At 41.4% G+C, this 12355-nt stretch overlaps 1 protein-coding gene across 1 annotated transcript; it reads left to right on the forward strand.

Annotated features, from left to right (window-relative positions):
* Window positions 1-3657: 3657 nt before the first annotated feature.
* Window positions 3658-12223, forward strand: LOC308090976 (scavenger receptor cysteine-rich type 1 protein M160-like; the record flags this gene model as incomplete). Its single annotated transcript, XM_080436247.1, has 11 exons — window positions 3658-3817; window positions 4478-4632; window positions 4916-5063; window positions 6106-6429; window positions 6709-7002; window positions 7522-7797; window positions 7999-8304; window positions 9016-9264; window positions 10984-11307; window positions 11552-11850; window positions 12122-12223. The coding sequence occupies 11 exons, from the start codon at window positions 3658-3660 to the stop codon at window positions 12221-12223; spliced, it is 2637 nt and encodes an 878-aa protein (XP_080292373.1).
* Window positions 12224-12355: the final 132 nt, after the last annotated feature.

Consider the following 12355-nt stretch of genomic DNA (forward strand, 5'->3'; position numbering starts at 1 on the left):
GCTTAATAAGTTTAATAACAATATTCCGGACCTATGCACCAGATGCGGTGAAGATAGAGGCACATTGTTCCACTGTTTATGGTCATGCCCAAGATTGATGGACTTTTGGAGGGAGATTGGGCAGGAAATACAAAGGATACTTTCAATTAACATTGTACCAGAACCTAAGTTCTTTCTGCTAGGCCTCTATCCAGTTGGACAAAGAATAAAGCGCAGTGATAGAATATTCATAGATATTTGTCTTTTACAAGCTAAAAGAGTAATTGCATTGACCTGGAAGAGGCCGGATAGACCAAGCATTGCACAGTGGTTCAGGGAATTGTCTTTATGCCTACCTCTAGAAAAAATCACATACATACTTAAGGACAAACAAGAGATGTTTCAGGAGGTGTGGGGTTGCTATATACAATATATGGAAAACAATAATCTGCCACATTTAATGGAAGAATCTGGAGAGGAGTAGTGTTGATGTCTATGTAAGTTTTTCTTTTGTTTTTGTTTTTGCTTTTTGTCATTTCAATGATTGTCTTGTATGATTTAATGTAATTGTCTAATTTTGTTTTCTGTTTTCTTTGTATTATAATGTTGATATATTTTGTGTAAAGAAAGAAAAAATAAATAAACATATTGTTGAAAAAAAAAAGTTGAATAACAAATGCCACCCTTTAACATTGCCCTATTATAGCGCCACTAGGAGGCCGATTTTTTCAACACTTTTCTTTTTTGTATTACTCCTACAAATGTTGTCCAATCATCATGCAAATCGGTACCCATTATCTCTTTAGTCAAGTGATCAAGATGGTTCTGTCCGATCTTTGGACAGAGAGTTGTCCCTAGGAATCGATTTTGTCCCTAGGGACCTTAGCCCCGCCCACCTATTTATATGAAAGGGAGTGAACGCCCACAATTCAGCGTCACAGGCCCATTTCTTCCTGAGGCAGTGAGACAGGCGGTCGCATGTTCCTAGCAGAGAGGCGAACAGCCTTTTCCTCAGGAGTTTTGCCCAAGGAGGCGGGGGGGAGAGAGCCTGGCGACTGCAGTCAGAGCACAGAAGTCAAGCCACAGACGGCTGTAGAGGAATATCTTGTGGAGTTTCAATGTTACTATGCATCCCAGAAATATATAGCTTACATGGATTCAAGTTCTCCATAGTGGCGACGGATCCGTAGTGAGGATTATTTATGAGGCTATTTATGAGATCAGTGCAGATATGCAAAATAAATAAATAATGGGGGTGGGGGGGGGTATGTGGATAGCCGCGGTGTGAATGACATGACCGAAGTCGTCAAAACGCAGCATATACTTGCTAGTCAAAATGATCTCCAAACTACAACGCATCCATCCCCAGTTAAATCATATAAAGATCGTAACCCGACACCCAAGTGCTGGGTATTTGACAATAAACGTATGCTCAGGTTCTTTTGCATTAAAATAAGCAGCGGAACACTTGCTCTGTTTGCCAATTGGAGATTCGAGAGGATTATTTGTCAGTCAAAAAAGTCGTAGTACATTTTATCGAGTTGTGACTTTTATCTACGAGAGTCTTAGCGACCACCCCTCCAGTTCGCCCTGGATTGTCACCAGTAAAGCCCGTATTCCTCCAAACATGTACAAATGCAAAATATAAGGTGCTTACCCGCTTGCCTCAAATGTTAAAGGGATATTTCACTTTCAAAAAAACTTTGGGTCATTTTATTGTCTACTCAGGCTTTTGTGAGCCCCTAGACCGTTTTTAAGTTGCTTGATTTAGTATTTAGATATTTGATAATCATTTTATCAGACACGCCCCCTTCCTATACAAACCCATTATAACTTCAAACTCAATTTTTAACCTGTTAGATTCATCAAAAACACCCGTCCTTGGTTCTGCTGACTCACCCTGCCCTCCTAATACGTGAGGGGGCCGTGTTTTTTCGATAACTTTTTTCATTTATTTAATTTATCTTTTTTATTGTATTAAATTGTTTTCATTTTCCAAAAAAAAAAAAAAAAAAAAAATGAAAAAAGTTTTCGAAAAAACACGGCCCCCTCGTGTATTAGGAGGGCAGGGTGAGTCACCAGAACCAAGGACGGGTGTTTTTGATGAATCTAACATGTTAAAAATGGAGTTTGAAGTTATAATGGGTTTGTATAGGAAGGGGGCGTGTCTGATAAAATGATTATCAAATATCTGAATACTGAATCAAGCAACTTAAAAACTGTCTGGGGGGCTCACAAAAGCCTGAGTAGACGATAAAATGACCAAAAGTTTTTTTGAAAGTGAAATATCCCTTTAACTAAGTGTACGGAGTATTTGTGCAATATATTAGTACATATTTTTCAATTAAGAAGTGTTTTAATCCCGTCTGTGACCGACTCTGTCGGAAGTTTCTAATGGGTGGTAGTGACGGGGCGCATCCGGTGAAAGCCGGAATTACACTCAATGTAAACAGGAATTAAACTTGGGGGGAAAATGGCGTTCGGCCACAGACGGGATTAAAACACTTCTTTATTGAAAAATATGGACTAATACATTGCACAAATACTCCAGACACCTAGTTAACATTTGAGCCAAGTGACCTTATATTTTGCATTTGTACATACGTTTGGAGAAATACGGCCTTTACTGGTGACATTCCAGGGCGAACTAGGGGGGTGGTCGATCTACGAGAGTCTGGATCTAAGGCTAACAGGTGCCAATGCAAATACTCCGCTGCGGTGTTTCATTTGGGACAGTATCATGACAGGTTTTCAAAGCAGTAGGCGGAGGTTTATTGAGAGAAAATGATTTACATTGCCTACTCCCGCGTGTGGTCGCGGTCCAGTCGAGTGATAAAAGAAAGGTTCGGACGTGACTGCCATTGAGAGCAGTGAGCACAGTCAAAAATAAATGGATATGTGCTTGGCTGAATGAAAAAGTTGAAAAGGGAAAGCCGTTCAGGTCATGTTGCAAAAAAGCTCAGAGAACCGGGAGCATGTTTTTGTTGTCTGAGTTCTTTATTCTTAATGGATAAAATTGGTATCCTGACCTGAAAATGCCTTTTCTGGTAATTAAAGAGCTGGAGATACATGGAGATTCCTGTTACTGAACAAACACTATAGCAATGAGTAATATCAGAATATAGAGCTATCTAACACTTATTTTAATCAAAGAAAATCACTTACCCTACCTTTAATACAAAGAATATGTATAAACAAAAACAAACAAAAATGAATTGTCTCAAAACTGATGATGATAATGCTGTCAAACAAGTCCTTGAATCTATATATGAAAAAGTTCTGCAACACATACTGGGGGTCCCTGCTTCATCTCTCTCTCTCTCTCAGCTAAGGGGTCCTTGGCCTGAAAAACGTTGAAGACCCCTGTTTTAGAGTTTTGTTTACACGTGACACGTGCATCCTCACATCGCGAACGGCAGCTTTGTGAGCCGGTTCATTATTATGGCGGAATTTAAAAGCACTTTTTGTTGCGCACACGCACACACACACACACACACACACACACACACACACACACACACACACACACACACACACACACACACACACACACACACACACACACACACACAATGAATGGTCAAATGTTTTATGCCAAAGTGTTGAAACATAAGGGTTTATGTTACAGATCATCCCATCTTCCGGCTGGTAGACGGGGATAATGTCTGTTCTGGAAACATGGAGGTGGAGGATGGTGACATGTGGAAGATCACCTGTAATGAAAGCACCAGAATAAGTGCTGATATGATGTGCAAACAGCTGAGATGTGGAACCAGTGTCACACACCACTTTAACTGTGACAGGAATCAATCACTTCCACCGACACTGACATGTTCAGGTAGGCTAACACTAATGTGTAGAACTGGTAGTTTCAGCACTAATCTAACAGTGAGTTATAGTCTAACAGTGAGTTATAGTCCAAAACGTGAAGTGTGCCGTTGTAGCGCCACCATGAGACGATAAAAAATAAATGTGTGGATGTTCTTCCTTGGCCTGGTGGGAATTTGCGTGCAAAGTTTCACAGTAATCGGGTGCTGCGTTCATGATTTGAGGCATTTTGTTTGTACTGATTTGAATGATGTTTGGACGAAATCTGTAGGAGTAATATTTTTTATTTTAAATGTCCTCCTGGTGGTCTCAATCAGACACAGACACACACAGACACACGGACGGACGGACGGACGGACAGGGGCGAAAACATAGTCATTGCACGTGTCGCCTGGGTGCCTCTGATACGCCCATAAAGGCATATCGATTGGATTGGCAGTGTGACATAGATGTGAGGCCTGTGTAGTGGCCTGAACCTCTAGTTATATAAAAGCCATAAGATCTATTTGATGGCAGTCTTCTTTGGAATACAAAATGGTGCACATTAAAGACGCTTCCAAAGATAATTTACTACACAGTCAGTTTGAAAAAACAGATAAAACAGAGCATGTTTACATTATTTTGCTTTAAATTATCTTTTAACTTGGTCCTAACCTTTATCTTCTAACAGAAAGGATCAACATAACTCTCATGGACAATGGAAGTGTCAGTGATTGCTCTGGTACAGTTCATGTCAGTAGTTCTATGGGTCTGCAGCCTGTGTGTGGCTCAGATTGGGACAGAAAGGATGGAGAAGTGCTTTGTAGAGAGTTGGGCTGTGGCAAGGTGAGATCTTATTCTTTATGGTTAATATATGACTGATAACTTATCTGTGTTACAGGTCCTTTTATACACTTTTTTAAGACCACATATACATTACATGTTATTGTGTAATGACATGTCCAGTCACCATATGTTTTTGCCTTGGTTCTATTAACATACCAATGTTATACTATATTATGTATATTGCTCTCTCTCTCTCTCTCTCTCTCTCTCTCTCTCTCTCTCTCTCTCTCTCTCTCTCTCTCTCTCTCTCTCTCTCTCTCTCTCTCTCTCTCTCTCTCTCTAGGTGATGTTCACCAGCCCCACAAGGACTCAACAACATGGAATACTGGACAACATGAACTGTAAAGGCACTGAGGAGTCACTGTGGCACTGCATGGCCAAGTACAATGACTCTGTCCCATGCACTTCCAACGCTCATGTCACCTGTGGCGGTAAGATAATGATACATTATGTCATTATTGTATATTATTGCAGGCGTTGGAGGAAGTTATTAGGGCATAGCTCTGAAAGAGGTATCTGTTGTCTGTGTGTCTATCCTGAGCTATCTCTCAAATCACTGGGCAGATCAGTGCCAAATATCTTGTGCTCAATGTGACTAGTCAGAATCAACTTTATTGTCACATCACAGGTTTACAGGTGTAAAAACAGTGAATGCTTTGTTCAGCAGTCATTAGCAGCCTGGTGGAAGCTGTTCATGAACCTGGTGGTGTTGCTCTTGTTACTGTGGTAGGCCTCCTTGTTCGGCCGTGGTCGTTGTAGGGGTTTGAACAGTTTGTGGCTGGGATGGTGCTTGTCCTTTATGATGAGCTGGGCTTTGACTACACATCGCTTCTTGTACAGTTCCTGGAGCGCTGGGAGCTCTCCTTCCATTATGCATTCGGCTGAGCGCACCACCCGCTGTAGGTTTTTCTTTTCTCGGGCAGTAACATTTTTGTACCTGATAGAACGCCTTCAACTGAGCTGTTGTAGTACAGCCTGAGGATGTGGGGTCCTACTCCCAACTTCTTCAGGAGGTGAAGCCAGTACAATCGTTGCACCAGGGCTGTGGACAGTTCAGAAACCTGTCGCTACATAGTCGGTCCATATGTTAATATTTGTAACTTTAAGTCAAAGGGGGGCTGCAGCCCCGCCAGCCCCATTGTTGCCGCCACTGCTGTTTCTGTCTACTCAGTCTGTATATCAGAGAAGGGCTTTGGACAGTCCAGAAACCTGCCTACCAGTGACATCATCGTCGGGCAGGTTTTGTCATTTCAAACAAGATGTTTCACTTTCCAGGAAGATAATTGTTTAGATTTTCCTGGAATCCCTATCAATGTCATTGGTAGGCAGGTTTCTGAACTGTCACATATCCCACCATTGAAGTTAATAGATGGTAATTATGCCATCTTATAATGAGCATTACTGAGGACCATTTGTATAAAGATGGTATAAAGAAGGTTTTAAATCCCCCCCCCCTCCCCCCCCCTCCTTCAGACCACAAGGTAGTGTTCATGAAGAATGGAACGTCCTGTTCTGGCCTGGTGGCAGTAGAGCATGCTGGGAAGGACTACTGGCTCTCAGGAGCCAATGAGACGTGGAACCACACTGCTGATGTGGTGTGTCAACAGATGCATTGTGGGAAAGCCACTGACGTCACCCTGTTCCCTCATGTTCCTTCTGGAGAACCTGGAGAAGGAATGGAGAATGAAACTTGGAGTGAGTCCTACAACTGTTCCTCCACAGAGAGGTCACTCTTTGACTGTCCAAAGGACAACACAACGTCATCCAATCAGAGCATTGCTTTGGTGGAATGTTCAGGTAATGTGTTTTAAATGTTACTGCTGGGTATTTTCTTTTTTCTTTTAACGAAAGTAACCTGCAGCTAAAAAGAAACACGTTTTTCTGATTGAAGTGATATGAGCTCTAAGCTCTTCCTTCATGTTAAGATCAAACTGGATTTTCCTGTTTATCGTCATAACTTCATTTCAATGCCAAAAAAAACCTTCACAATGGCATCCTAATCGACAGAACATGGCTTGGTAACGCCTGTGTAATGTCCTTGTTATTTGTCATTTGATTTCATGTTCATTTCAACAGGTACTATAACTGCCACCCTGACAGAGCAGTGTTGGGGGACAGTGCAGGTGTGCACCCATGCAGGCTGTGGGGGGGTGTGTGCACACACCTGGACTGATGCCAATTCTGAAATGCTGTGTAAAGACCTGGGCTGTGGACACGCCTTCACCGGCATCGACCAGAACAGCGAGGGGACAGTGACCATCCTGGCAATGTACCCGACCAAACACACCACCAACCTGACTGAAAGCATCATTGTGGAAAATGACAGAGACATTTACTGCAATGGCAAACCGGTCGTTGTGGTTTGCTCAGGTAAAAGATAAGAAATACCCACATTACATTTAGAATATATGTACAGATTTGTTTGTTTGCAGCTTGTTATAAGCATGTTGTTTTTTTCACTTCTCCTTAAGTTAATACATCTCTTTTTACATTTTTCTTTATTCTATTGTTATTACTTATGCTGCTGCATTGTCTGAAGGAAGCCAAACCAAAATAGGTTTTACTCTTATGTACCTGTACAGAAGATGTAACAATAAAGTACAACCTTGACCTTGGTAAATTCACAAAATTGTCTATAAGGGCGCGGTCACACCGCACTTTTATTTTACCTACCATATTCATGGTCTTGTGCATCTTTCACTCGAATCCATGCATTTACATTGACAAAGCATTGGCAGATTCCACCCCATAGGTAAAATAAAAGTGCGGTGTGACCGCGCCCTAATAATATTAATTTCAATGTTACTTGTGACATATGTTAACACTGTCCTGCATGCATAGGAAATACTTCTTATTACGTTTTTACAGTTTGATACTGTTTCCATGCAGACAGTGTCAGGGCTGATTTCAAGGATTCCAGAGATCATTGTTCTGGGAATCTGAAGATACTCTATCGAGGCCAACGTTACCCTGTCTGTAAAGAATCCCTGATCAACACTGATGTCCGAAACACCATCTGTAAGGAGCTGCAATGTGGAGAGACTGGAGAGACTCTTGGATTCTTTGGACCTTTGCCACAAAGTAAAGTCATATCAGGACTGATAGACCGTAACATTACTTTGCAGGACAAAGAACATTGTTCTCTTGGTGGCCTCCAGTGTTCTGGTATGTCTAGAATGCTTTGTTTGGATTTATTGATTTAACCAAATTTGTATTATATAGATACTGTATAACATAACATTCCATTAAATACGTATCACTTGTGAATGTGAAATGTTGTAGGTTATCAACTCTTGAACTGAGACAATCATGAATATGTCTTGGTTTTCATTAACTCTGCTCTGTCCCTGCTCCTTCTCTTGTTAGAGTGGCAGAAGATCAGACTACAACGTTCAAAAGAGCCTGGAAGAGCCTCTGGAGGAGATGTGTTTGTTTACAGTAAGAATGGTTCCAGGATGGTCTCTAACCACGGCTGGACAGAAACAGAGGGACAGAAACTGTGTCTTCATCTCAACCTTGGTGGATATAAAAACCATACAGCATCAGCAGGTTCTTCTGATATGTGGGAGAAGAGCTTCAACTGTTCTGATGTGAAGGAACCAAAGAGGATTTGGGACTGTGAGCGAGACAAGAGACCCTCCGGGAACCAAGGAGTCTATCTCCAATGCATGAGTATTACCAATTAACCCATTAAGACCTGAGGCCCATTCTACAAATACCTTCTAAATCAGTAGTTTTCTAACTTTTTTGTGCCAAGGACCCCCACAATTATATGTATTTGGCCGCGGACCCCCATCTGAAAATGTTTTGTGCCAGGGACCCCCAGAAGAGAAGATTTGTGTTTTAAAAAAAAAGCCAAATGATTCAAACATTTTCAAACACTTTAAAGATTTTTCAAAAGTGTTCAAAAATAGCAGATGTAAAAGCACACAGCGCAGCACAAAGTGACACACTGTGAGCTTGTAGATCTGCTATTTTTCAGAACCACAGTTCTAAATCCTAAGAGTTTTCTGAAAATGATGCTTTCCCAGTTTTAATGGGTTATTACTACACAGTCAAATCCAAAATTCCAAAATACTCCTAAATGAGTATATCCATGTTTACACATTCAAAAAGCAGATTTAATATAAAGACTGAAGTGAGGAAAAGGACAGTATTTTCCCTTCATATCAACCAGTTGAGGGATGATGGTTATTTAGGCCTTATCAGCCTCAGGGCTGTTATTTAAAGTAGATGATTTGAATCTCTATGTGACTCCAGATAACATGTTTATTTCAGACTCATCAGATCTGTATGGTTGTGGGATTAGAGATTGTGTTTGTTTGTTTGTTTGTTTGTTTGTTTGTTTGTTTGTTTTTGTTGATTTTATTTCTGTTTTCCCAGGAAACCCTGTGGTTACCCTGAGGTCATCAGAGAGATGCTCTGGTGAGGTGAGGATCAATAACAGTCCGGTGTGCAGCAATCATTGGGACAACAAACACTCACAAATAGTTTGCCAAGAGCTGGACTGTGGTGATGCTCTCTACTTTCAGAGAGAGAAGTCATATGGGTCATATGGGTCATACCACTTCCGTTGCCACGGCTCTGAGTCCACACTGGGACACTGTGAGACAGAGAGGGGCCGGTTTGATGGTGATGTGTGTGATATGGTGTATGTCTACTGTAGAGGTGAATGCTTTTGATAACAGTCTCTCTTCTGCTATAATATAATAGTGTGGTATTTGTTTCTGGTATAAAAAGGTCTCAGGCTGATTATGACACATTAATGATGTGTTTGTTAATAGTCTAAAGTGAAGCACAGTGGCTGACCTTTCACCTTTCAGTTGCTGCTGCTCGCACTGCCCCCCCCCCCATCACACACACACACACACACACACACACACACACACACACACACACACACACACACACACACACACACACACACTGTTGTCATGTTTGAATTGACAAACCAACTGAAATCTGAAGAGTTGTTTGTTAATGTTAGATTAGAGAAGTGATGACACGGTGGATACTATAGTCTACTTGCAACACAATGTTATTATTATTATATTGTTTCCTCATGTGACTTATCATGACAAGTAGGTTGGTCAACAAGCGCTCATTAAACAATGATATAATAATAATAATAATAATAATAATAATAATAATAATAATAATAATAATATACATCTGCCAGCCTGTTGCATTTTACCACAGATAATCGGCAAAAATTAACCCCAAATGGTCTTTTACTTTTGCATTGCATACAGTCGTGTACAAATTAAATGTCAGAGTTTCCCTGTGGGATTACTGTGAGACTACATCAAGGGAAGCAGCAGGGATTCAGCAGCTAGAACACGTTTTTCATTTTAATTAAAATAGGTAGTTCCCCTTTCTGCCACCAGGTGTCACAAATCCCACGGCTCCCCCCTAAGGAGGGGGGCGGGGGATCTTCAGTGTTAATTTAACTCTGAGTGTAAAATGGAACCAAATGGAGCGTTTTTTTTTCTTTTTTCGTTTTAACCAAAGAAATCAATTACACTACCTTCAATAATGAATCAATGAATCAATGAATAAATGATAAACCATGAACTTATTTCCTAGTTCCCAGACGTAATGGTAATGGGTTGACATTGTGAGATCAATTATGATTTTCATTTGAACCCTTCAGACTCAGATGGACATTTGTTGCAAGTTGTGTCTGGTACCATATTAGCCCCATTACGAACCTCTCACTCCGCTATACAGCTCAGAGATGAGGTCCTACTGCCAGGTCTCCCAGAATCGGTTGAACGGCCTCAAAGGCTCCGCTGTTTAGTGTTTACCCTTTTCACCACATCGTATCCAAAAACTAATGGTAGATTCCAAACTGTACAGATGTTTAAGGTATGGTCCGGCATCACACATTTTAGGTCGGGGACGAAACAACCCTTTTAAATGTCTTATTTAGTCAGCCTGTGGCCATGTTTCACATTCAACCCGGAAAACCCCCCTATGTCCGGTGCCAGTACTGCTCCCGGTTCGGCTACAATGTGAAACATGGACACAGGCTGACTAAATAAGACATTTAAAAGGGTTGTTTCGTCCCCGACCTAATATTTGTGATGCCGGACCATACCTTAAACATCTGTACAGTTTGGAATCTACCATTAGTTTTTGGATACGATACGATGTGGTGAAAAGGTAAACACTAAACAGCGGAGTCTTTGCAGCCGTTCAACCGATTCTGGGAGACCTGGCAGTAGGACCTCATCTCTGGTTCATAATGGGTCTAGTACCGTATATAAAGGAGACATAAAGGCGGAGGTGAATGTTATCCTAATACTGTAGTTCATTTAAACTTTACACCCCCCCCCCCCACCCCCTCAGAGCCCAAGGTAGTGTTCATGAAGAATGGAACGTCCTGTTCTGGCCTGGTGGCAGTAGAGCATGCTGGGAAGGACTACTGGCTCTCAGGAGCCAATGAGACGTGGAACCACACTGCTGATGTGGTGTGTCAACAGATGCATTGTGGGAAAGCCACTGACATCACCCTGTTCCCTCATGTTCCTTCTGGAGAACCTGGAGAAGGAATGGAGAATGAAACTTGGAGTGAGTCCTACAACTGTTCCTCCACAGAGACGTCACTCTTTGACTGTCCAAAGGACACCACAACGTCATCCAATCAGAGCATTGCTTTGGTGGAATGTTCAGGTAATGTTTTAAATGTTGCTCCTAGGTATTTGTACCGAAAATAACCTTCAGCTAATAATACATTTTCTTTTTCTGATTTAAGTGATGTAGGCTCTTAGCTTTCATCATGTTTAGATTAGATGTTCCTGTTCATCTTCACAACTTAATTTATCTCCCAACACATTCACAATGACATCCAGTAATCCACAGAACACCTGTGTGATATCCTTGGTATTTGTCATTTGATTTCAACATGTTTCAACAGGTACTATAACTGCCACCCTGACAGAGCAGTGTTGGGGGACAGTGCAGGTGTGCACCCATGCAGGCTGTGGGGGGGTGTGTGCACACACCTGGACTGATGCCAATTCTGAAATGCTGTGTAAAGACCTGGGCTGTGGACACGCCTTCACCAGCATCGACCAGAACAGCGAGGGGAGAGTGACCATCCTGGCAATGTACCCGACCAAACACACCACCAACCTGACTGAAAGCATCATTGTGGAAAATGTTGCAATCTCTCCAGATGATGAGATTCCCTGCTCCAACAAACCGGCCGTTGTGGTTTGCTCGGGTAAAGGATTCTTTGAAGAAAAACCCACAATACATTTAAAATATTTACTTATGTTTTTGTTAGCAGATTGTTTTAAGCTATGTTATTTTTATCCACTTGTACTGCACACCTTCATAACTTGGATGGATTTATTTTTCTGAAATTCAATGAACTGTCTTTAATAATCAAATATCAATGGTACTAGTAACATTGTTATCACTGTGCTGTGAATGCATTAAAAATATATATAATAATCTGATAATTGATACTGTTTCCATGCAGCCAGTTTCAAGGCTGATTTCAAGGATTCCAGAGATCGTTGTTCTGGGAATCCGAAGATACTTTATCGAGACCAACGTTACCCTGTCTGTAAAGAATCCCTGATCAACATTGATGTCCGAAACACCATCTGTAAGGAGCTGCAATGTGGAGAGACTGGAGAGACTCTTGGATTCTTTGGACCTTTGCCACAAAGTAAAGTCATGTCAGGACTGATAGACCGTAACATTACTTTGC

Source organism: Gymnoscopelus braueri, assembly GCF_963280865.1.
Source record: "Gymnoscopelus braueri genome assembly, chromosome: 8".
NCBI lineage: Eukaryota > Metazoa > Chordata > Actinopteri > Myctophiformes > Myctophidae > Gymnoscopelus > Gymnoscopelus braueri.